This window comes from Thunnus albacares, chromosome 11 (genome assembly GCF_914725855.1).
Source record: "Thunnus albacares chromosome 11, fThuAlb1.1, whole genome shotgun sequence".
NCBI lineage: Eukaryota > Metazoa > Chordata > Actinopteri > Scombriformes > Scombridae > Thunnus > Thunnus albacares.
Genome location: NC_058116.1, coordinates 1028979 through 1055458, shown reverse-complemented (window position 1 = coordinate 1055458; position 26480 = coordinate 1028979). Strand labels below are relative to the sequence as shown.

General features: G+C 39.5%; 2 protein-coding genes across 10 annotated transcripts in view; one reads left to right on the top strand and one right to left on the bottom strand.

Annotated features, from left to right (window-relative positions):
- The window catches only part of LOC122992722 (serine/threonine-protein kinase Nek5-like), a 30760-nt gene extending 24914 nt beyond the window's left edge, over positions 1-5846 (top strand). For 7 of the 9 annotated variants that reach the window (XM_044366611.1, XM_044366609.1, XM_044366608.1 and 4 more), the window contains 5 exons: positions 27-201; positions 1419-1529; positions 1698-1872; positions 2427-2606; positions 3462-3800. In XM_044366611.1, the coding sequence (XP_044222546.1) occupies positions 27-201; positions 1419-1529; positions 1698-1872; positions 2427-2606; positions 3462-3573 (753 nt within the window). In that variant the 3' untranslated portion in view covers positions 3574-3800. The other 2 variants (XM_044366605.1, XM_044366610.1) reach the window with 2 other exon arrangements.
- On the bottom strand, positions 5574-12916 carry LOC122992724 (GDP-Man:Man(3)GlcNAc(2)-PP-Dol alpha-1,2-mannosyltransferase-like). The gene is made up of 6 exons (XM_044366613.1): positions 12823-12916; positions 12392-12613; positions 11252-11454; positions 10289-10457; positions 9181-9815; positions 5574-7434 (listed from the first exon to the last, which is right to left on the bottom strand). Exons 1-6 carry the CDS (start codon positions 12876-12878, stop codon positions 7151-7153), a joined length of 1569 nt encoding a protein of 522 aa, XP_044222548.1. The 5' UTR covers positions 12879-12916; the 3' UTR covers positions 5574-7150.
- Positions 12917-26480: the final 13564 nt, after the last annotated feature.

The window sequence follows — 26480 nt, the reverse complement described above, 5'->3', positions numbered from 1 at the left end:
CACTCTGCCCCCAACGCCTCCAACAGGAAGTGGACCCCCTGAACCAGACTCTGAGCTTCCAGGAGGGAGAGGAGTTGAAGCTCAGGGATTGGTCAGAGGTGAGGAGGGGATGGAGCCAGAGGACTCCTCAGACTCTGCTGGATGCACTCGCTAACATGGATGTCAACTCTGTCAACAACACTGTGGTCGAGGCTGAACAAGGTGCAGTACACCTGTAACACAGCTGAATGCTGACGACTGGAGTCACTCAGTCCCACATTATATAGTAGTTTCAGGCTTCGCCAAACAATATCTGACAGCCAGCATGTCTTCTGTCTCTGTGGTGTGCAGCAATCATCTGAGGTCCAGCATGCTACTGCATTTGAAAGGGAGAGTACAATTAGTCAAGGAGCACCAGCTGTGCCAATCAACTCACCTCCACACCTCTCTGTCCTGCAGCTGAACACCAACCATGCCCACCTCCACAAAAATATTAACTTATAATTTTACCACTGTTTATGTTGACCTCTACAAAGCATTTACCTTAACTTAAAGCATCTATAATCAATAGTTTTATACTAATAGTGGATCCAATAACTGAGTGTAATATGAAATCTATTGATCATAATGACAAACTCACCATCACCATATCTGCTGCTCCCCTCAGCTCTGCACAGCATTTCAGTGTCTTGAAGCTCATTGTTTTGTTTTTATGCGCCTTTATTGTTGTGGTTCACTCTCACCACTCTCATAATCTAAGCTGTTTTCAGCTTTAAAAACCCACTGCACACTACCTGCTCAGCACCAAACAGCAGACACAGTTGGCGACTAGCTGGTGAAGTTAGTGGAGCATTTAGCAGCTGAAGAGCCAAATATTTCCCTCAGGTAGAGAGCAAAAACAGAGCTAAAAGAGAGTGAATATTGGACTTACATTCACCAGGTGGACAGAAACACGACTCCAAATGAATGATAATGTTGCTCTGCAGCCGCTGGATGTGGAAATTAGCAACTGTTTGCTAACAATTTCAATATATCAACTTAAAAAGTGATGATATGTCAGTGTTATAAATAGCTAATTGTTCCTGCTGCCTCCAAGTGTTATTGCAGGTTTAACTTCAGAATTGTCTTCTCTGATCTATGATCTTTTGGACATTACACTGGTGCAAATGATGCTGCCACACAGGAGGGAATTATTTGAAATTATTTTTAAAAAAAACAATGTCTGCATGTGTCTCAATGCATCGTAACCTGCAATGCTAATTTATAGTCTAACGTTGTTATCAAACAGCATGCAGTTGTGAGTTCTCACCTTCTATCCAGGTGACGCTATTGTGTCAAGTTATCACATCCAGCTTAAAATATCTGAGGAGAAATTCAACAGTTCTGCTGAGAAACTGGATCTTTATATGTCGTTGCATGACCCATGTATGTCCCCTCAGGTGAGGAGGCGGCAGGTCGCAGGCAGTGGCTCGATGGCCCCCCCAACACCCTCCTGAATGCTCTTGCTCAGGCTGAACTCACATCATCAACTCTAGACTCAGTGACTGCAGGTCAGATACCACTCTCTCACTCACGCTGACATCTGACAGATCACCAGTGAACACAGCAGCAGAACACCATATGTCAGAAGAGAGAACATAGAAGCCCAAGAAAAAACATCTCAGTTTTTAGAACAACTGCTTTAAAAAAACAGTACACTGAACTGTCTTTACTGTCAGATTCAGAGCCAGAGAAGGACAGAGCAGAGGAGAGGAAGGAGGAGGAGGAGGAAGAAGAAGAGGAGAGGAGAGAGGAGGAGGAGCAGGAAGAGGAGGAGGAGGAGGAGGAGGAGGAGGACTCTGATGTGGAGATGGATGAAGAGCGTCCAGAGCCGAGGTCAGATGATGATGACACGTAAGTCAACACTTTGATGTCTTTAAAATGGATGAGGTCATGTAATTCACGCTGTAAGTCACAGATTTACTGCAGCTTTTGCGCCTGTTTTTCAGCTACAGATGTGACACATTCTGCCCTAATACATGCAGTGTCAGTGTTTCCCCTATAGCGTTGATATAGTCCAGACCTAGCGGTAAAAATAATTTGATATATGCTAAACATTATAATATAATGATTTTATGATATTTGAGTGATAGCCTAACAGTTTATCTCCGCTGGAGTTGAACTGCAGCCAAATGAAATATTTTGTAATCAAGACCACCAAGTTATCATTTCAGTCCCACTGTAACTGCATCTATGAGCTCTCCGTCACTCGCAGTGTGCATCTGGAGAGCAGTACCAGGATCAGTGCAGGAGCCCACATTTGCACAATCCCATTTTCCACAGTTTTTTGCTCCTCCAGCTGATAACCTTAAATGAGATTATGGCTGCCTTTGTGAAATACTTTGTAGAACCTAACTTTCATTCTGCTGCTTTAAGTGAGCTCATTTTAAGTTCCTGTTTCTTATCAGGAACTTTGAGGAGTCAGAGGATGAGCTGAGAGAAGCGGTGGCAGACTCCATGAAGAACCTGTTTGTCATGGAGGACAGCAGCTCAGATGAGGCAGAGAACAGAGAGAAGGAGGCAGCAGTGGATGATGGAACGGAGCAGAGTGAGGATGGAGGTGCAGCAGGTGTCCAGACGAGTAGCAGGTAGATGATAAGACTTTAAAAAAGCAGCATCAGACTACCTGTGTGCTCCCAAACATTCAGTCATTTATTCTGAGTGAGTTGCAACAAGACAGCTATAAATAGAATGTTTCTCCACTCCTTATTTAACTTCATCAATCAAATCTACACTGAACTGCTGATACAAAAGAAGAATGTTGACAAAACTGCCTTCATTTGAATGAAGAAGCTGAAACTTGGGAGCTGGTAGATAATTTTGTTGACTGTAGTGTTAATTGGTTTGTAAATTAAAGATATCCTGTGGAGTTTCTGACCACTAGTAGTGCTATAGAGCAATGTTTTAATGACTGCGTCCTTGTTTTGTTTGGATTGTGCAACTTGCACTGCACAGGCATGCAGATGAAGCAGCAGTTTAATGAAGAGTAGCAGCTACGGTAGCTGACTGCTAGCCAGAGAACACGGATGTAAATAACACAGTCAAAAAATCAGCCATGCAATGAGGATGAAAATACATTCAACACGTTTGTTAGACCTAAAGGATCCATACAATATGTTTTGATAAACGGTGTTGAACTGAACTTTTGTTTCTTTGGCCAGCCACTCTCACTGTTGTAGCTGGTTTTAAGGCCTCAGTATGCTTAAAACCAACTCATTTGTAGGAAGGATCTAAATGCAGGGTTCAACACAGAAGCCTGCTGTCACAGAGACGCACAACCTAGTAAATTGTACAAATGGAGATAGCAGTATAAACTTTTGGACAGCCTCTAGGGGCCGGGCAGTTAATCAGAAAGTAACTGAAACCAACATCATGGCTCTCTAACTAACCTCATTTTAATCATCCTATATCCTAATTTCTTCCATTTATGCGCATAACTGCAGTGATTGTGTGTTGGGCCCTGGGTGCTTCCAAAACACAGATGACCTACACTCAACACTGTGCCTGAATGTGCTGCTGACGCTACACCTCCTGTACTGTGTACAGAAGTCATAAGTATTATTCAAATCTATTTATGAAATTACTTATTTTGATAGTAGAAAGTAGCAAGATATGTTAAACTGAGACGTGTTACTTTGATTTTCCTGTCCCTAGTGTTCTTAACTGCTGAATATGGTAAATAAATACAGTACTGTGCAATAGCTTTAGGTACTTTAGATGTTTAGATTCATATCCATAATGCATCACCATCAGGGAAGTGACTGATCAGTCCAAAATTTATTCTGCAGTATGACAATCACCCCAAACATCCAGCCAGAATCATAAAGAACTATCTTCATCGACAAGAAGAACAAGGTGTCCTGCAACAGATGGTCTGGCCCCCCACAGAGCCCTGATCTCAACATGATGGAGTCAGTCTGGGATTACACGAAGAGATGCTGAGACGCCTAAATCCACAGAAGAACTGTGGCAACTTCCCCGAGATGCAGGAACAAGCGACATGCCAAGTACCTGAAAACTGTGTGCAGGTGTACCGAGAACTGCTGCTGTTTTAAAGGCAAAGCTGCTCACAGCAGATATTGATTTACTTCTGTTGTTTACTCAACTTTATATAAAGTTAATTGATAAATAAAAACTATTTATGCCATTATTTTTGAATACATCATCACTTTACTTTTAGTGCCTAAAACTTTTGCACAGGACTATATATGTAATATACAATCCACAATTTTCTCTTCATCTTTCAGTCCAAATAACAAATACACAGATGTATTTCATAAGATATTGTCTGATTAATTGTTACCAAAGTAAATGTAACAATGAATTGTGATATTGATTTTAGGTGATATTGCCCAGCCCTAGGGCATTCATGCTGTTGCACTCGGTTGTTCACACAAAAATTGACAGTAGTAGTTGTATGACGAATGAAAAAGGAGAGCTTGGGAGCAAAGTTCACACCCCACCAATCACTGCACAAAGTAGCCTGATTACAGGATTGTCTGCCCCCCTTCCTTCACTTTCATTAATCAGATAAGATTGTTAAACAGAAGGTGCAGTAAGACATCACAACACTGTGTTTACTCTGTTTCTTGCCACAGTACACAACAAACAATGAGAAGTGTTTGATGATTGTATTTATTGCAGTACTGTTAAATGGGGAGTCTCTACATAGACAGACTTCAATAGTAGTGTATGGAGTGAGATTTGTTAAATGTGTTATCTGTAAATAATAAACACCTTCCACAAATACAAATACAAAAAAAATGTGATTTGTGAACTCACAAAAATATTTAGCTCCCCCAGCATGAATGTTTACTGTTTACTGCCATGGCAACGGGTGCCGGTTCAGTAGCTAATGTTAGTTTAGTGTAATCTACATATTAACAATGAACAATAAAACTACAATACGACATTTCTGAGCCAAAACAACTATCAACACCAACAGCCATTCTATCAAAGACCTTCACCAGGGTGCTGTCACTTGTCATATCTTACAACACTTAACGTAGCCTCACTGAAACAATGTAACTGAACTAAACACAGACATTACAACTACATTAGTAAGAGTACACTACTAATAAGATGTGAAGTGCTTTGTGACTTTTATCCATCTGAAAGAATAAATGAAAAATATGAAGGATGAGGTGGCTGATAACTGCTAACTGAAGAAGCAGCTAAGCCAGCGCTTTAGAGAACTGAACGTTGCCCACAAGCATCCTCGTGCCTTTCATACTCAAACAGAGATGTATACGAAAGTGTGAGCTAGATAATATACATAATATAAATATACATACATAATATACAACAGAAGATGCACAAATGCTTTTCATTTATTTGTAAATTAATTTAATTTATTCACAGATATTTTTTTTATTTGTGGAATTTGTGTATTTGCAGATCTGTTTTAGATTTGCAAAATTTTTTCGTGAGTTTACAAATCCCCTTTTTTTGTATTTGTGGAAAGTGTTTTATATTTACAAATCACACATTTACACACAGATTGTCGATCTGTTCACACAAATCATTATGAAACAAATCTCACTCCGTAGTAGTGCCTCTTTCAAAATGAAGACTCTTTAATATTTTACACATTATCATATTTCCATGCCTGGACCTCATCACAAACAGGAATACAGGAAGTGAAACATTTAAATAAGATATTTGGCCATCACCATCACCATCACCCATACACACTGCCGTTTTAATTGCTTCTTCAATCTACACATTCTTGATTTAACAAAACAGAAAAATATCATTGCAAACCCCTTCACATCTATTTAGGAGTCAGTCAGTAATTGACAAACAGATTATGCCATCATTATAACAAAGTTATAATCAAAATCACCTAATATTATATAAATTACTTCCACATAACAAATGGTACGCATCTATCAGTGTAGTCAGATGTTTGGAATGTAACTTTTAAAGAAAATTCTCCTCTCTATATAATTAAAAGCCTTTAAAGAAAACATTTTTGGAAATGTATTTTTGCTGTCTTCCTCTGAGGATATCAGTTTCATCTCTGCATCCGGCACAGACAGACATCAATCAAGGACGTGTTTAGTTGAGCTTGTCATTGTGATTACCACCATTATTAGATTGTATCCTCTGGGGAACTTCAATATCTGTAAAAATTTCATTGTTGAGCTATCCAATGAATCATTGTCAAGATATTTCACTCTGAACCAGAAATATCAACCTCATGGTGGCACTAGAGAACAAGTCAGGGGATTCATCCTCTGGGGACTTTCTGTGCAAAATGTCATTAAAAAAAAAACCATCCTGTAGTTGTTGATATATTTCTGTGGTGGACTGACCGCCAGACAGACAGACATCACCATCCATAGAGCCATGCCGCCAGTGGGGCTAAAATACTCTGAACAACTCCAAAGCTGTCTGATTTACATGTTGACTCTTGTATTTGAAGACATGTAGAAACAGAAAATGACACAGGGAAGTTTAATGCGCAGTTAGCGTAAAATACTGGAGCTATTTCTTGACCAGTTTCCTCTGCTTTCAGCTTGGCTGAACAGTTCCTGGAACAAATATCACAGAGGTATGAAATTAATAATAATGATAATATTCTCATCTAACACCTGGTAAGAAAACAAACAAGTGTTTCCCAAAATCTCAAAGTATTACAACCTGTAAATCCTGACTTCCCACTAAGAAAATGGACAGTTGACTGTCCATATCAACAGATAACATTCACTATTTCATGGCAAACCCAATATGACTTTAATGTTTAGCTAACTGAGTTGCACTACATCTGCTTTTCAAAGCTGGGTCACTGGAACTTCTCAGAGTCTTAAATTCCATGGGGCATTTAACAATCTGTTGACAATCAGCCCTGTTGATGGTGTCTCATTAGACGAGCTTTCAGTCAGAGGCCAAACAGCAAGGTTTGACAACTGTGGAAGAAAATCTGCTGATACTGCTTCCATTTCCTACTAGATGGTACAAAACTTCATCTTTGTTGCTCCTCCATGTCTCTGTCTGGTGACTTTTAATTGCGAATGAGGCACTGTGTCACACTTATAATAATAGCGTGTAATAAAAGCATAGATATGACCCTCACTGCTCCACTCCATATGTGGATTTAACAAAAAAAGACCAATAAAGCTCTGCGTCCTCATCGCTCCAATTTACTCATCAGAGACTCCATCGCGGCGAGGAAACAGACCTCAAACTCCTGGTCAGAGAATCGCTCCACGGAGCGCCGGGCGTTACGTCGGATCTCCAGTCTAGCTGCTGGTGACAACGTCAGGATGGTTTCCATGGCAGCAGCATAACTGTCCTCACTGTCAGCCAGGAAGCCCGTCTGTCCATCCTCATATGGCACCACGATGTCCAGCTTTGGACCACCGGACTTGTGGGCGAGAACAATGGTGCCTGCAGCCATACACTCCACCACACCTACAGAGAGGAGAAATGGACACATCAGCTTATCTCATGCACAACCATTTACTACTGAAATCACTCATCTGTGAGTATTTCCTGGAAGGATCCTCAGCTGCACGGAGGTGATGTATTTCACGTTATCAGAGGTAGTGTATTTTGAAAACAGTGCAACATAATAGAATCTAGTACATAATTCAGTGAAAGGAAAACAAGCTAAAAAGGTAAGCAACATAATGTTAGTATTAAATCTTAACTTAAACTTCAGCATTCTAACATTAACATTTCACTTTCAGTTCAAAGTGCAGATCATTTTAGTGTTCAAATGTGCCATAGCAAGCATTTTACATTTAACATGCAATGTTAAGAATTTTAGCATGTTAAAGGACAGGTTCACAATTTTTCAAGTCTGTCTTAAAACATCGTTTTTCAATGTACAATGGAAGTGATGGGGGACAAAATCCACAGTCCTCCTTCTGTGTATAAATGTATTTAAAAGTTTATCTGAAGCTAATATGAAGCTTCAGCGTCCAAATGAGTCAAATCAAGTAGATATCTTTCAACGTTACAGTCTTTTTAGTGCCAAAGTTCCTCTATTTGTTACTATACTTCCACCACAGCTCAACAGGGAAACACTGTCCGAGGAAACACAAAGAGGGAATTTGATGCTAAAAAGACTGTAAATGTGTCAGATATCCACTTGATATGACTAACTCAGACTGATGAAGACTCATATAAGCTTCACATCAACTTTGAAATAACTGTGTGGACACACTGTGGATTTTGGCCTCCATCACTTTCATTGAAAGCACATTTGAAGGATCTTTTAACAGCCAGTATGAACAGGAGGAATGATTACAGCGAGGAAAACCTCTTTCACTGTTCATACGGACACCTGACTGTTGTTATAAGACAAACTGTCAACCTGTCCTTTAACTGACCTCAGCATGTGCTCAGTTAGAATGTTAACATGCTATAATTTAGCATGTCATGTTTAGCACATTAGCATGCTGACATGTAAAACAGACTGTCAACATATATGTTAAAACATGTAGTTGTAAAGCCTGAATAAGACACTATGAAATACATTATCTTATGACTAAATACAGACAAATATATCATAACCATAAAATAAATAGAAATTAAAATGTTATGTTATCCTGCTTTTTGAAAAATAAGTGTAATGCAGGAAATTATTATTTCATTTCAGCTGTTTCCATTTCAAAATGTCCATATTCCAGAATATTTTTATTTCAGTGCAGCATTTTGACCGATGAATATTTTATTTCATATATTTTCAGTCAGTCAATCAAGACAAACAGGGCAGAGAAGTTATGTTTTTGGCTGCTGCTTTGGTCTGAATGACACTTTACTTTGATTACTTCAAACATTCATAATTATATCACATATATTAAATAATGATTATTTACTTCTATAATGTCTTTTTGTTATTTAATGTTGGAGACATCAAGCATGAAATGTTAACATGTGGCATGCTAACATAAACAAATTAGCATGCTATGTTAGCATTAATCTCAGTGGAATTTGGTGATTAGTTTTAGAGGTATCCTGTCATCACCATCACCTGTAGTTCATATCATCTTTATTCAGCGTTGTTATGTTACATAGTGATATTATTTCTGCTTGAGTCTGTTTGTTCAGGCACCTTGAAATAACTGATGAATAAAATACCAGAGTAGGTTTTATGAATACAATATGTGGTTGTATTATGTGTGTGTGTGTGTGTGTGTGTGTGTGTGTCACCTATGCCAAAGTGTTCGTTCCACATGGTGTGTAGACCGATAGTGGCATCCACCAGCTCTCTCTTCAGCTCCTCAAAGGGCACGTTGAGTTTGAAGTCAACACGGTCTTCCACAGCCAGCTCCTGGCAGAGTCCCCGCAGCATCAGCACCCTCTCCTCGTCCTCCTGGTTCCTGCACCCACCAATCAGCACCAGCCTCAGGGACTCCCGCCCTCCGGGCCCCTCTCCTCTCCTATCCAGCAGTTTGCGAAATGCCCTGATCTGCAGCCGGTGGTCCTTCTCAGGCCGGAACTGACCCACTGACACGATGGAGTGACACTTCCTGTCTCCTCCTGCTTCCTCTTCACTCCCCAGCTCTCGTCCAAGCTCCTCCCAGCCCTCTTCCATTTCCTCTTCATCTTCTTCATCTAGTGGGACATCCAGGAAGGCTCTTACATCGCAGGGCGGGTAGACGATACTGGTGCGGCTGGGGGAGCGCCACAAAGCCAGTATGTGTCCCAGCGTCCAGGTGGAATTCACCATGATGACATCACTGCAGGAGCCGGCCAGGCCATACAGCAGGGCGAAGCAGCAGTAGTACACCACCTTGACTGCACTCAGCACAGGGTTTCTAGAGATGAAGTCAGCGTTGTTAAACCTGGAAGACAGAAGGAGACGGAAGCTCTGTGTGGTTTTAAAAGATCAAAAATGCCGGGATTTATCAGCATCACTTCTCCCTCTGTGGCTTTGTCAGTAGAGTGATGTGTTTCCATCATGCTGAGATCAGACTAAACTGTAAGACAATACATGGAGCAGAAATAATGACAATTTTAACTGTGGCAGAACGCTGCTGTCTGCCTGTGTCTTTTTTGATACAACCACCAGACCTGGACTGTCTGGAAGCTGTTACACAGGAGGAGATGAGTTCTTGTTATATAAGTTAGATAAGTTTCCTGATTTGTTGGAAATAAACAGAAGTTGGCATGAGCAGTAATAGCCAGCATAGTTGAACAGACAATCTCACCAACAGAAAGCCCTTTGATGGAAAATTCCAAGTAAGAAAATGTTAAAGTGTCTCCCACAATATTTTGATTTACAGGTGTGTGTGTGTGTGTGTGCGTGCAATGTTACCTGGGGTTCCTCTCTCTGACCACAGACAGCATGTCGGTGCTGACTGTGGGATAGTGAACATAGCTTGCCACCTTACAGCCTCCCAGGTAGCGGAAGATTGGCAGTGTGAAGGCATAGCCCATTGAGTCCACGTACAGGTCAGGAACAAAAGCCATCAGCGCCTCCCAGCCTGCACAACACACACACGCAGGTCATCTCTGACATTCAGCTCACAAATGATCTCAAATGACTTCCCCTGACTTTTGGAAAGTGATGGAGAACAGTGTGCACACAGCCTGTGTGGTGAAAGCAGCATGTTTAGTAGAGCAGCAACAGTCCTCTGTGTGTGTGTGTGTTAAGTGCAGCACTCAGAGCCCAACACACAGTGTAGTTATGCGTGTAAAAATACACTTCAGACACTCCTACATTTGTTATGTTTTTGTCTTCTGATTTCTGAAAGCAGGACTTGAAGCTGTGCGGTGTTTTTCCTCTTTGAGAAGTTTTTTTGTGAATGAAACTTGCCCTCAAACAGAGTGTAACATAGAGCCTTGTATGGTCATTTTAGGGGAGCTGATTATGCTAATGATCACATCTCATGAACCCCCCCCCCCCCCCCCCCAATGAACAGGTGACATTCATCAGGCTGAAATAAGTGATTTACGACAAGTTCCAGCAATTAAGAGAGTTTGTTGAATCCGACTTGGAACACTGGTACAAGCAAACCTTACAGAGGGTTAGGGATAACCCTAACCACATTCCATCTATAGGAAAAAAGGATCTCCAAATGATGGCTCTTCACTTGCTAAAGATCAAATAAACTTTATAATGTTTGGCTGGTGAGAATTCCAGGCACTGACTGGATTTTGTGAAATCATTTAAGCTATTTGGAATGTAATACCTGCATTTATGAACTCTCACATGGATGTTTCACATGACATGACATGACAACCTTGTTCTGACGGAAAAGCAAAGGCCCACCCTTACCAAGGAACATGGAGCCGGCACTCTGGCCCAGCAGGGTGAAGTGAGGGTAAGAAGTGGCCTCCACTAGCGTGCGGTGATGCAGGAAGATGAAGGTGACTGGCCGAGGCAGGGTGATGTTGAATCGCTGGCTGGCTCCCTCAAGAATCTGCTCACCAGTCACTCCCTGGTCGCCTGTGTAAACCACAAACGAGACGCCAGGGTACCTGAGGGGGAAACCAAACATCTGTTTCAGAGATGCATACTACTTCAGGTCTTCATTTACAGTACACTTACTGAGCCCGAGAATACAGTACACTTACTGGAGGAGAATTCAGGCTGTTCAAGAATCTGCTCATGAGGCCACAGGTGAACTTTATGGTGGCAAATGAGAGCTTCTGTTGTCTTATGGCTTTAGCCTTTTTAAGCATTTGGTTTCTGTGTGGTTTCCACTATTTCTATTGCTTCTTATTCTATTCTAGCTGTGTGACTATCTTTAATCTTTGATTAAATACTGTTGATGTGTTTTTGTTGCATGTGATTGGCTTCTAATTATGAACTTCACCTCATTATTGTGATGGCTCACAGCTGGATACCACCCTGATGTGTATAGGTACGTTGCAGTTGCAAGTTGAATGCAGTCATGTTTGCAATTCATCAGGAGTCATATGTACACAGATACATAGAACGACACAGATTACATGGCCAATAGTAATGTGGACACCTGACAATTATGTCATATGTGATTGATGAAAATCATAATTAATCTGCTGCTATAAAAGATCCACTCTTCTGGTTTCAGGCTTTCCACCAGATGTTGGAACCTGGCTGCAGGGACTGATGTTGGGTGATAAGTTCTAGCTCACAGTCAGTGCTCCAGTTCATCCTAAAGGTGTTGGATGGGGTCTAGGTCAGGACTCAATAAGGCCAGTGGATTTTGTAAGGTCATTATGAAGGGATCTTCTAATGGTCAGTATGAACAGGAGGAATGATTACAGCAAGAAAAACATGTGTCAATGTTCATTCGGACTGACTGTTTTTTTTAAGACAGACATGAAAAACTGTGAAGCTGTGTAGGCTTAACTACGACCCAGAACAAAAGTACACCAAAGTATGCGCATAGAGGTGTCCGCATACTTTGTATCTGGACAGACAGCTGCATACCGGTGCATGAGGGCCCTCAGGGAGCACCACAGGACCCGCTCCCCGCCTCCTCCAGCGTTGCAGTACGGGTGGAAGAAAGCCACCGCCGGGCCGCCATCCTGAGCCCGGCGGGCTTTCTGGCGGCCCTGCAGCCACATGCGGAGTCCCAGCAGGAGCAGCAACAGCAGAAGGGTCAGGAGCAGGCTGAGGTAGGCGCAGGGCACAACCAAGGACCACAGCAACCTGAAAAGGGGACACAGAACGGTAGCTGAAGGCGGAGTACGGGTCGGCTAAGAGGAGGCTCTTTAGTGCCAGCTAGTTCGGCTACAGTTAGCTGTCCTGTCACCACACAAAGCCCCGAGACTTGACTTTATTTCTGTCCAAAATCTTCTGCTTTCAGAAGATTTCATCAGTTTAGTGCAAGAAGCGAGAGACTGTGAGAAGACATTTACCTCATTAAATCGCAGAAACACAGAGATAAGTTGTGGTGATGGTCGTGTCCTGCCATTTTGACAACACTCTTGACGTTACATTACCGGAAGCTGATGTCAGCTGACTGAGGTGCACCTCTGGGATTGGCTCAGGTTTTGTTTACCTACACGTCATCGACACATGACTTTTATTTACTCGTTTATCTATTACAACACATGGTAAATGCACTGGTGGAAGCAGTACTCCGATCTTTTACTAAAGGGACAGTACCAAACAGCAATGTGCAAATACTCCATTACACGTGAAAAATCCTACTACAGTAAAAGTACATAAGTATTATGAGCTTGGTGTAGTTAAAGTATTGCAGTAAAAGTAGTGGTTTGGTCCCTCTGACTGATATATTATTATATATGACATCATTAGATTATTAATAGTGAAGCATCAGTGTTAGAGCAGCATGTTACTGTTGTAGCTGCTGGAGGTGGAGCTAGTTTACACTACTTTATATACAGTTAGCTAGTTTAGTCCAGTGGTTCCCAACCTAGGGGCCGGGTTCCTCCAAAGGGTCAGCAGATAAATCTGAGGGGTGGTGAGATGATTAATGGGAGAGGAAAGAAGAAAAAAACAAAGTTCTGATACACAAATCTGTTTTCAGTTTTTGGACTTTTTCTCTAATCTTTGATTTTTGCTGAAATATTGGATCATTTGAACATTTATTGAAATGAAAGCATGTGAGAATTTAGAGGGAAAAATCACTATTTAATGGAGCTGTTATAGACATGTGAAATGTGACCCCGACTACACACTGCTTTTTGTAAGACGGCAAAAGCCAAAAAGGTTGGAAACCACTGGTTTCATCTTTAACAATGTTTTGTATTTTAAAAGCTTCAAATAAATGTCGTGGAGTTAAAAGTACAATATTTCCCTCTGAAATGTAGTGGAGTGGAAGTATAACGTAGAATCAAATGGAAATACTCAAGTAAGTATAGGTACCTCAAAATTGTACGTAAGCACAATGCTTGAGTAAATGTACTCAGTTACTTTCCAGCACTAAATGCCAGTCAATTAAACACACACACAAACACACACACACACATATATATATAATACTTTCAAAAACAACGTTTGTTTTCACCTAGTTTTATATCATCATTTTATATTCATTTTTTATATATCATTCCTTATATTATTTACAACTGTACAAAAACAACCACAAATCTAAACCCCAGGTTTCTCTATGTGTGATTGCAGACAAGTCATGCTTTGGACAAGAATGAATTATATTTACAGAAAGTGAAATAATAAAAAAAATATATGTTTCATTATTAAATCATCTTTAATGAAAATGCACAAGATAGTGCCTGTATTCATCATTTGGTACAAAAGCATCGCAGACAGCAGGTTGGGTAGATATGAGCATGCAGTTTATGTACAGTACGTAAACTGCACGCTCATATCTAGTGGTATGTACAGGATTTGTGGTTGTAGATGTTCAATAGTTACCTCTGTTTGCTGCTTGGAGGTGCAGCTTCCAGGTATGGGTGCTTCACAGGAGGAGTTAAAGGTACCAGTGGAGATTCTGCTATGTAGCAGTTTTTTAATGAGTGGGTCCCTGTTTTGTTTGTGCACATGAGTGAGGTGATACGTAGTCCTACCAATGGTTTGACACTATTCCAATGATCTATACATGGCTGTAATGCTCCAACAAATGCAGCAATACACCAACAAAGCGGTGAAGAAGAAGATGATTGAAAACAACGCAGGATTTTAAATACTGGCTTTGCTAATGTTTTATAAGGAAAGAAATGCATTCAACACTTTTGTGAGACCTCAAGTATACACACAATGTGTTACTTTACTGGGCTCCTTTAAAGTTTTGACAACTAAATCACTAAACAACACCTTAAATCTGCTTACAACTGTGTTGTAGTATGTTATAAACATTTTTAAATGTTTATATGGTGCTTTTTAATGATAACTTGTGCTTGCGTGGTAAAATTACTATTTGTGCTTGTTACATTAATGCTAGAATACTACGCAAGTGGCTTCTTTCTGGACACTGTTGCCCTTTAAGTGATAACTAGAGGTTGTGGCAGTGTTACCTGGTTGCTAGGTCATTAGGAGTGGTTGTTTAGTGATTACTAGTTGTTGCTAGTTTGTAGGTAGTTGGTACAGAGTAAGTATGTGCTTGTCAAGTGATTAGTAGTGGTTGCTATGTTGTCTCTAGGTGGCTGGTAGGTGATTACAAGTGGTTTTTAGGGTATTAACAGGAGATCACTGGATGATGACTAACGGTCGCTTGGTGAATAGAAGCAGTTTGATTTGACCAGTGATTACTGGTGATTGTTAGGGTGTTAATAGTTAGCGGCTAGCTGGTTAAAGTGTGGATATTAAGTCAGATAAATTAATGAACAGTCTAGATCAACATATAGACAGAGCAACTTGTTCAAACTGTTATTTATCCTGTTGGAAGTTGTTAGGCTCTGTTGGCCAACATCTTGCTTCACCCTCATACAGTTACTGGCAACCTCGCAGTTCAGCAACAGTCTCTGATAAAGAGGAAATGCCATAAAGCAGCATGTGCCATAACGCAGTGTTACCTCATTGATGGAATCAGTGATTCTGTCCATCAGCGGGGGGAGGTGTCGGGCAGCACAGGTGTGGGTGGGGCTGCTCTCGGGGCTGGGCTGTCAGCCTCCTGTCTGCTGGATCCCCTTTGACCCGTTTGAAAAATCAAGGAGGAGGAGCCCAGTAACCATCAGTATTGGCCTTTGAGTTGGGACATAACTGTTGCTCACTAACTGTAAGTAACACTTCCTATGATCTACACTTCCCACATTCCCTTTTACCAACATATTACAGAGCAAGGACGAGTGCATCTAATAAAATGATTACAAAACAGCCTATTCTTAAATTTTTATCACATTTTACACACAAAGATCCTGTTGCTGATATGACATCATTATCATGAGCTGCCTTGTGTTGCAATGTTTAGCCTTGCAGAGGACAGTTATTAACTTGCTCCTTGTTGGACCAAATGAGAATATTTACACAGACTGGATTCTGCATATTTTAAAGAGATACATATTTGTGGTTAATCTGCATTCATCAGAAGTTAGTTTACTTTTGTTTTAGTTCTCTGAGGGTCTGGGGGCTGGATGGGTTTTCACAATGGGAGGGAACCTTTTGGGAGACAGAGGCCTCCGGAGAAGCCATGTGTGGTCAGAAGACATGGTGTGAAAGCCTCTGATGTTTGCTGAGTGTCACAACATTTAGGTCATTTTGTATGTGTGAGATATGAAAGTCTTCATCCTTATATAAAGTTTTAGCAGCACAGGTTAGTGACCTTAATAGAACTGTAAAGCTTTACTCGCTGATTGAAGATGGATTGATTTGTCATCATTTTGTATGAGCAGCCAGTTTAATACTACTTACTCTAATATGTTTGTATATTTTGAATGTCATTTACACATTTATAATCGATAAATACATCTGTACTAGACAACTATAGTATAAAAATGTAGTGTAACCATAATGTTAAAGCAGCATGAAAGTGGCTGGAAATTAGACATGAAAACGTTAAATCAACAATATCTGTGATTATGCTGTCTTTTAAATACTTTGTTTCTGAAATGTAGCTACTTACTAACAGGAAGAAGAAAGTATAACAAATCTTATAAAATTTTATCTCTAAAAGAATATATATTCCTAAAGTTGTCCTGTAATGATTGGTGTTCTTTATTCAAAAGTAGTTAACCCAGTGACTACATTTCAATAGCTATACATCAGTGTAAATGTTACCTGGAAACCAATTAAACTGTCACCATACAACTAAATGTAACCAAGTGTTAACCTCGATGCCTGGACATCTTTTTACCTGCCAATGTTATTGTTGTTATTTTAGATAGTTATTCAAGATTCAAGACTTAATTTATTTTGATTTTTTTGTGTATTTGCATACGCAAAAAAAATTGAAATGCTGTTCCTCCTAGCTCACACGCAATGCAACAACAAAAGAAAGGATAAAGATATATAATGTATATCTAAAAATTCCCTTTAAAAATGATAAAAACATATGAATCCCAAGAGAAAACAAACAAAACTAGCAGATCATAGACATATTTCCCTTGCACTCCACACGATGTCACAGACGTAGACGTAGACATGGACAAAGACACTGCAAAGATGGAACTAGGAGAGGCCGCTGCAAACGTCAGTCGTGTCACTATCACACCAGTTCATGGAGAAAGAGAGAGAGAATACTACCAACAAGGACTCTAAAATAACTCTTCTGTTAGCTTCCTCAGTTCAGTTTATGGAAACTCATACAGTTAATGCATCTTCACTGGATGTTGTTATAAGCCTAAACTGTCAGAGTGTGAAAATTGTATTATTCTGTTTATGTTTAAGAATTATTAACCATTTACCTGGTTGTTTGTATTTTTATTGCTGTAGCAATGTTTTCCAAGCTGCCCTCTTGGCCAGGTCTCATGAAAAAGATTTTCATTTCAATGAGACTTTGGCTGGGTTAAATAAAGGGAAATGAAGCACCACATTACTGTTTAGCTACTTGGAGAATTTTCACTGACTGTCATAAAGTACTCGGGTTAATAGAGTTACTGACTAACTAACTAACTAACTAACTAACTAACCAGTTACCTCAATGACTCATCTAAACGTGAGTCAATATTTTATCAGCTGATGCTTTCATTTAAGAAAAGCCAAAAATAACTGAAAAAGACTATATCGATACTTTATCACTGAGATTTGTTTTCTCATTGGTTTCTCGTTTAACAGACTCCTTGGCGATGGCCACAGCAACAAACTCCTTCTCTCACTCTTATTTTTTTTCTTAACTTTATTGAAACATGACGTAATAAATAAATATATAAATGATAAATAAAATTTGGTAAAAGGATTGTGCAAGAAGCATTTTACATTCAATAAAAAACAAAATAGCCTAATACATAGGAGGAAGAAAAAGGATTTAGAAAAAATAAATAAAGGGGTACAGATTAATATTCAAGTAATATTAGTCAATAATTTTAGCCTTTATGTTTTAAGAAATAGTTTGGGACTTTGTTGCTTTTTTAGTATGCAGCTTAATATATTGCTTTGTGTAGAGCTCAATATCATTTAGAAAAAGAGCCAAGTTAAGTTTTCTATTGGTCCATTTCATTTAATATGTATTGAATTTTGCCAAAAATTATAAATATTTGAATTAAAAGCTTCATCATTGCCATACCTCCTTCATCTCTCTGGTGTCGGACACAAATGCGACCTGTCAGCTCCAAATTAAATTCATGTGGATTCCTGCACATATAGGTGTGGATGGAAATGAACTTGCAGATAAATATGCAAAATTAGCAACAACAAAAAGAGAAATAAGTATGACAGTAAAGTATAGCAAGGCTGAGGTTAAAAGCCTGATCAAATCAGAAATGAAAAAGAAATGTCAGGAAGAGTGGGCTGATAATACTACAGCATTCAAAGAAAATGAGGAGAAATGAGAGGGAGCACTAGCAATAGAAAGGAGGAGGACATTATATCAAGGGTGAGGTTTGGTCCCACCAGACTGAACAGTACATTAGTCATGAATAAGCAGGCTACGGGTAGATGTGAACATTGCAGTCTACAGGAAATGGTGGAGCATTATATTGTCCTAGATATCAACAGGAGACACAGACATTAAAATTACCCTCCAAGGAATCACATGACACTTGATATTACAGAAATGTTCAGGTGATGTAGGGTACAGGACTATTTTCAGATTTATAAAAAACACAGGACTTGATAGGAGAATTTAATGCAATAGATCCACACTCCAATCCAGAAGGTGGTGATAATATACCTAAACAACCCATTAAACAACAAAAGAAGAACCGCCACACCCACCTGCTCCCTCTTGATAGACATATTTCACAATATGATGTAGGCAAAATTAGTCTCCAGTTATGGTGGTTATGGTTTGCAGTAACCTACTTTGCAGGCAAAACAATGTCGGAGTGTAGAAGCAGTCAGGCATGTAGTGTACCTTTTTGTTCTGACTCAAGAAGGAAACAACCTTATTTGTCTTAAGGGGAAATCACACAACAATCAGATTGCATTGCATGCATCTCATCCGATCACACTCACTGACTCTACTGATGGTATGTTTACAGCCAGCAGAGTATGGATGTATAAAGAGAACTGGATGCAGTGTCGGAGGCGGTGTCACATGCTCGGTGGCGCATGAGGCCAAAAAAGTTCAACTTCTTCCACATTGTTTCCACATCTTCTAAGACTGATATTGTTGACCAACACTAGGTCAGATGAGCTGAAGACCTTTGTCCAGAATAACACTGTTCAAATCATCAAATCATGCATCTGAGGGGAGAAATGGAGATTATCTGCAAGCAAATGGGTTAGATGAAGGGGAAAGTCTCCTAACTCGATCTCTCTCGAAGAAGAATGGAGGTGACAAAGATGTACGGAAAGAGAGAATCCGTATCTGCCAGGTGCTGCTTCAACTGGATGCTGTTATAGACACTGTGCACTGCATCGGAGTGAAGAAAACCGAACATTACCAGAGGAATCATCCTGCAGTTTTCCTCCCGCATACACAGAGCAGCTTTATGGGCTGCAGCAAAAACTCCTCCTACCTTCGAGACAACAGTCTGTGCTTCACCAAATTTCTCTGCAAAGCCAACAGAGAAGCTAGGATGAAGCTCTGGCTGCTTGTTGACAAAGCACGCAAGGTTGGGAGAAAAGAGACAATCTGGAATAGATTTTTGGTTAATTTCAAACAATTTTAAAGATTGTATAAATGTTTACATTCTTCCCATCCCATTAACTGATCACAAGGCTATCCAAATTCACTCATTCATTCATTTCTTTACTTCCCTCTACTTCTATTTATCCACAGAATTCATACTGGAAACTTAATAGCTCTGTTTTGTGTCATGAAGCAGTTGAAGTCAGGGTTAAAGAACTAATACAAGCCTTTTGGAATGAGGCCCAGGCTGAAAGAATATATGGCAGTAAATGGGAACTTATTTAATACTTAATACTGTAGTAATCTTAAAACGATAGTAAAACGATGTGAGGAAGAAAAGGTGATTTCCACGATAACTTGTCCTCTGAATATCAAAACAAGTGAGATAAGTTTTATCAACCTAAAGCTACAGGGGCTTTTGGAAGGTCCAGGAGTTGATGGTTGGAAGAAGGTGAACAGAACTTGGTGTATTTCTTTAGGTTAGAAAAATCCCAGTCCAAAAATAACACCATTCATCAACTTAGAATAGAGAATGTAGTATGTGATGATGCAAAACAGATTGCAAACCTCTGCTCCAACTTTTATAAAAATCTATGTAGCTCTCAATATTGCGATGATAGCACTGGCTCCTTTCTTATTGGAAATGTTTTGTGAAAGTATTGCCAAAGGTGTTCTCCCTCCCACTTTCACACAGGGTCTAATAATCCTTATTCCAACACCTAAGAAAGATTTGTTACTGATAATTGGCGCCTGATTAACCTACTAAATAATGATTACAAAATTTTAGCTATTATTTTCGCTAAGCATATAAAAGATGTTTTGGATGGTATCATAGATGAATCACAGGCATCTCTCTAACAATATTCAGCTTGTACTTGATATATTGGATTACCCAGATTTCATCCATAATGAAAGTGTAACGTGAGGGTCCGATAGGTGGTAATTTGACACTCTTCATAAGAGAAAATAGCAGGATGGAGACAGGTGACTTTTTAAGCAGCACTTTTACTCTAGCTCCCGGCATCAGAGTCATAACAACAACACTTCCTTGTCTTTTAGGCACATGTGACTAAACCAATCAATCATAGGCTAGACTGAGGCAGATCCAACTGTAATGAGGTAAAACCACAGAAGCAGATTCAATACTGTTTCAACCTTCACAGGATGCTGATGCAAATATTTGAACCTGTAAATATGTAAATAATACAGCATCGATATATAAATGATTAACTGTGTAAACATTGTAAATACATATTTTGTGAATCAACTTGAATGTATAAATTAACTTCACTTTTAAACCTTACAAAAGCTTCATCCTTTTCCTGGACTTTTACGAAGCCTTTGATTCAGTTGAACATGATTTTATCTTTAAAACACTTGATAAATTTGGGTTTGCCAACTTTTTTTTGCAGAACAATTAAAACATTATACACTAATGGAAATAGCTCAATTAAATTAAAAAATGGCACATCTATATTTGAGTTAAAACATGGCATACATCAGGGCTGCCCTATCAGTCCTTATTTATTTTTGCTATCTACCCAATTATTAGCTAATCATATCATAGCTAGTGGCTTGAAAGGTATGTCAATCATAGATAGGGAAGTCATTATGTGCCAATTGGCTGACGACACTACCCTTTTCTTGAAGGTCTCTTCTCAAATTCCTCTTGCTCTTGACATAATTCGAGGATTCTCCAATGCTTCGGGTCTTCATTTAAATGTGAATAAGAGTGAATTAATGGCAGTCAAGAACTGTGAGTTGCCCTCTATCTGTAATATTCAAATTAAGGAGAGAGTCATCTACCTGGGAATAGTTATAACAAAAAAACAAAGAAAGATGTGACTTGAACTTTACCCTGATTTTCGAAAGAGCAGTGGAGTGACTGTATTTACAGCAATTTTGCAACCTGTATATATTTCATAAAACCACTTAAATACATTGTTTCAGTAGTTGACAGTAGTTGAAGTTTATAATATAGCAAATGGACTGTTCCAGTTCCAATGGTTTTTGATTTATCGAGAAAATTGCAAAAAGTGTTACAACTGTCCCTGGTCTGACCTACCAAGAATTTCTCTGTCATTATAAGATCACTGTGAGCCCCAAACAATTTGCTATTGGTTTTGATGCCATTCCATCTGTTGTTATCATGCCCTATAAGGGTTATGCCTTTTCACCTTCTAATGTGACACCTTTACTTGATCCAGTTGACACGTCTATAGGAAAATTATGTTTTTTACCAGCTTCCTGTAAAAATAACAAAGAAAATCTGCACCTTATTCTTAGTCTCTGTCCCATATGTAGTAGCAACCTGGAATACGTTTATTCAGGATTTATGTTGGGAAAAAATATGGTCTCATCCTAATAAATATCTACTGGTTACCAAAGTTTAAGAAATTTCTCTTAAGATCATTCATCGCTGTTATCTAGTCAAGTCAATTTTAGTAAGATTCAAGAATTGACCTAAAGAAATATGCCGTTCTGTTCACATTGATATAACTTCTACTTTTGGTAACATTCACCCAGAGACTGTCTTCCATTTGTTTTGGACTTGCAAACAAACTTGAAATCTGTGGCAGGGCATCTGTTGTTTCATACTGGACTATATCTATGATGCTTTTGTACTTTGTTTTAAGGATGTTTTGTTTGGTTTTACAAATTATGGGAGATAATTGGAAAATGAGTTTTTTATATGTAATCTTATCATATTGCTGGCCAAGTTTTATACACATAAATGTAAGGTGTGAAAAGTTAACTCTTTTTGTACATTTAAAAAGGAAAGTCCTGCATTTTAATATTGTCTACCTCATGCAAAGAAAAGCTTTGAAAACTTTAAATTTGTGCTCCAAATTTAATATATTAATATAATTGTAATGTGTATTTTTATTTTTTATATTTTTATTTTTTACTGCACCATTTTCATTTCATATTTATCTGTAACCCCTAGCAGTGTATATTTTTTTGTTCTGTATTTCTGTTTTATAACTCCATTTATGCTGTAATTTGTTTGTGATATTGAAGTTGAATACATTTTTTTTTTTTTAAAAAAAGACCAAGTTAGCAGAGACAAAGTCAGTGAGCAACAGCATCATATCTCTTTACTGGGGCTTATTTTCATTTACAAAATGTTTTTCCTCACCGGGTCTCAATATGTCATACCGGTGGGCAAGGATCATCAGTGTGCTGGAGTAAGTTACGTTATGTGGAGCAAGTTACCAAGTACTGCATGGTTGCTGTTCTGTATTCAGAGTGGGCAAAGTCTGATATAATATTCTGTCAGAAAACACAGTCAAGTTTATCAAAACACTGCAAAGTTTTTTGCATTGTGGAGTTTTCAGTCTGTCTCCATTCTTCCTGACGACCCTCAGCGGGCACCAGTCAATGGTACAGCCGCCTGTCCAACTGCAGTGCCTCTCTCGGCTGCCCCTGTTACAGCTCCCATGGTTACTTCCTCGTCTATACTCTGTTTTGTCTGATTCCAAAACACCATATTTAGTTGTTTCAGTGTTCGAAAATAACATTTTGACTCACCCGCTAAGGGGACTGGTAGATGAAAAAAATCCACCAGCCAAGTATATTTTTTTCTGGCCAAAATAAGAAATTGCCTTTTTGTGTCACATAGGCATTGCATTTCATTTAGTTAATAAGGTGTTGAATACAATTATAAAGAAGAGGCAGAGGAAAATTTGAAGCATAATTATTTTAATATTTTGATCAACGGTTAATCAGATCAAATCAAGTTTATTCATAGGGCACATTTAAAAACAACCGTTGTTGACCAAAGTGCTGTGTAGAGTTTTACTCAAATAACTACAGTCATTGTGATTGGGCTCTGAGCACTTCTAAAACGTGAGTGACCTATACTCAACACTGTACCTGAACGCCTTCTGTGTAGACACACAGACGGGGCACTCGTCGCTGCTGCTGCTGCTGCTGCTGCTGTAGACACAGTGTCAGACTGTCCCGAGCGCTCAGTTTCACAACACAGTTTAGATGCATGTTAAAAACACATCTGGCATGTGTGACTACACAGTATAGGGACAAAGAAGTAATTCCCACCAAGCCATCATACCAGATATTTTATTACATGACAATTTTGGTGCAGACATTTACCCTCTAGTGTGGTGGATAGCCTTCTGAGATTTACGCATCAAATCTACCCAAAAATCTACCTGCATTTGGCACTTGGAGGGTGTTAATTTCAGACCCTGGTTGTAATAGTGACGCCACATCTCTGCTCCGACATTATATTGTGAAGCTAGTTGTTTGTATTAGTGTTTCTTAGGAATCACGGAGAAACTCAGCAGCTGAAGTCAGGCTGCAGCTGTAACGTCGCGGTGATCCAGTGGTCACTTCCTCTTCCAGACTCTGTTGTGTCTGATTCAACGGTATTGGCGCAGCAGCACACACACTCTGAGCTACTCCTTAAAGCAGCTACACTACTTGTTTTGTATTTGTCTGCATTTACTGATATTCTGATTGTGAATTCATTATTTAACTTACCTGCTATGTTATAAAAGCCCTCTTTTATGGACTGCGTGGGCAAGAGGCCAGGGAACACGACAAATACGTCCAGTGGCTCTTAGTAGAGCTCGTGCCACCTTATGAATCGCATTGCAGACTGTATTTTTGCTGAGGTTCTCTGCATCCCCCACAGTACCAAAGTACTAGTTGCAAAGAACCGCAGTGCAATGCAAACAGTTTGTGGACTAATCAATTTTATTTTATTTTTGTTCAAAGTAATTCTTCATTAGTTTTGTTTTTTTATTCTTTTTTTGTGCAGCAAATCAGGTAGTTAGTGAAAGGGCAGTGCTTTTTATTGCCGATTTAAACCGAAACTCAGAACATAACCCACTCCAGACCAGGTTAAGTTTACAGCATAAGTTACCATGGTGATCTAGCCAGGTTAAAAGAGAGACACCTTTGTGACATTGAAAACTCTGGCTTTATGCTCAACATACCTCACGAACCCACTGATCTCGCTTCATAGTACACCCCTCAGGACAGACCAGAACAAAACCGAGGATCCAACAGAGACTGAACAGAAAACCAGGGCTGAAATACAAACTGGACTAATGAGCAAATGGAGAACAGGTGACTGGACACAAGGGCAGGCTGGGAGCTGATAGGCTGAGGGAAACACAGGGAGCAGAGCAGGTGTGGGGAAGACAGAGCAGGACAGAGCTAACGAGGGTAATGCGGGGCAGGTGAGAGGAGGAGCACATGGACACGGTAGGAGTGAAGGAACACACAAGGGAAACACAGAGCAACAGAAAACCAAAACCCAGAAAATACAACCCAGCATATCAATGAGAAAAAAAATATATGACCAAAAGGCAACCAAAGTAATATATATCAGATAGTTCTTCAAAAAGTTTAACTCAAAATAAGCCCTCTCCCACACAGTCCAACATTCAGAAAACAGAAAAGGTGTGAGGGCATCTGGTGGATAATAGCAATCAAAGAATTGAAAGACATACTCACAAGAGTATCTAGAGTCAATGACAGAACCATGACAGCCTGAGACATCTTGCACAATGTCTTGAACATACATACAAAGTTCTCGTGTGTGAGGAGCAGGAATAGAGCTTTTTCAATTCATTCTCTATGGTAGTTCTTATCACTACGGATGAAACATACACCTCCAACCACAGTGTGGTTTGCAATGGAAGAGTGGTGCTGTCTGTATTTCTGCTCATTGAAACCACGTGCAGAAGATGAAGCAGAAGCAACGTTGCTTATGAGGTATTTTTAGATATTTCTGAGTGCCTGAGACATCCGGCACTAAGTCTGGAATTTACATGCCAAGTTATGTTCACAGCACACAGTGTAATAGTAGAGCTTAAGCAAGCTCAAGTCTCAGCTTCAGTTTCAAGTCATTATCAGTACAGATGTAATCCCAGCTCTGATCACAATGTGGGTTGCAATGGCAGAGTGGCACTGTCTGTATTTCCACTCATTAACCTCACAGCCAGAAGAAGAAGCAAATCAGCGTTGTCGAAGCAACGTTGTTTATGAGGTATTTTTATATATTTCTGAACATGCCTGAGACATCCAGCGCTAAGTCTTGCACATACATGCCAAATTTTATTCACAGTAACGTTACACAGTTCAATAGTAGAGCTTAAGTCTCTTAAACTTTTTCAAGTCATTATCATAGACTGTAAAAGATATGGACGTAGCCACCATGATGTCACCCACTGGTTTCTGAAGAGCGGTTTTGAACCTCAAAGTGGGCAGTGGCTGACTCTGCCTAACTCCTGGCTAAACCATAATGGGCAAAGAGGTGGAGCTGAGGCGGGTTGAATGAAGCCTGATTGCTGAAACAAGCGACCTAACAGTTAGCAACCTGTCACTCAAAGCGGCCACATCCTTAATTATGCATAACTTTATGGCTTAAAAAAAATTAAAAGGTTGAGTTATGAAAAAATTCACCCCCTTTACAGTTGTCATGAACAGGGAAATTAGCTATAGACCAAAACCATTTTTTGTACCAAGCTATGAACATGTTTATTTCTGCTGTAAAGTTGGGCATTTCAACATGGGGACTCATCCAAACAACTTCACACATCGACATTGCACTTTCTCGTTTCTCCAGCAATCCACCCGCCAGGTATGAGGTAGATCGGATGAATTGATTCCTTGCTTTATTTAAACAGAAGAGAGATAATTCAGCAGCAGATCATTCTTGGTAAATTCCACATCCACAAATATAAATGGTCTGGCTCCAGAACTGCATTCATCAATTTATTGTTGAAGTCAAGAAGCATGGCGCCTTCATCCAAGATTTGAAGATCAAAAAAGCTAAGAAGACCTTTAATATTTTAAAGTAGCCACATTTTATTTGAACTCTAAAAGGACTTGCAATGAATGGATTTTGGACTCTGGCTTATATACACCCCCCTGAACCCTATCCCTAACCTT

Coding starts and splice junctions, on each gene's coding strand:
- LOC122992724 (XM_044366613.1), bottom strand. CDS start 12,878: ATGGCAGGACACGACCATCACCACAACTTATCTCTGTGTTTCTGCGAT. Junction 12,614..12,822: donor TGTTTCTGCGATTTAATGAG/GTAAATGTCTTC, acceptor TCCCCTTTTCAG/GTTGCTGTGGTCCTTGGTTG. Junction 7,435..9,180: donor GAACGAACACTTTGGCATAG/GTGACACACACA, acceptor TCCTCTCTGTAG/GTGTGGTGGAGTGTATGGCT.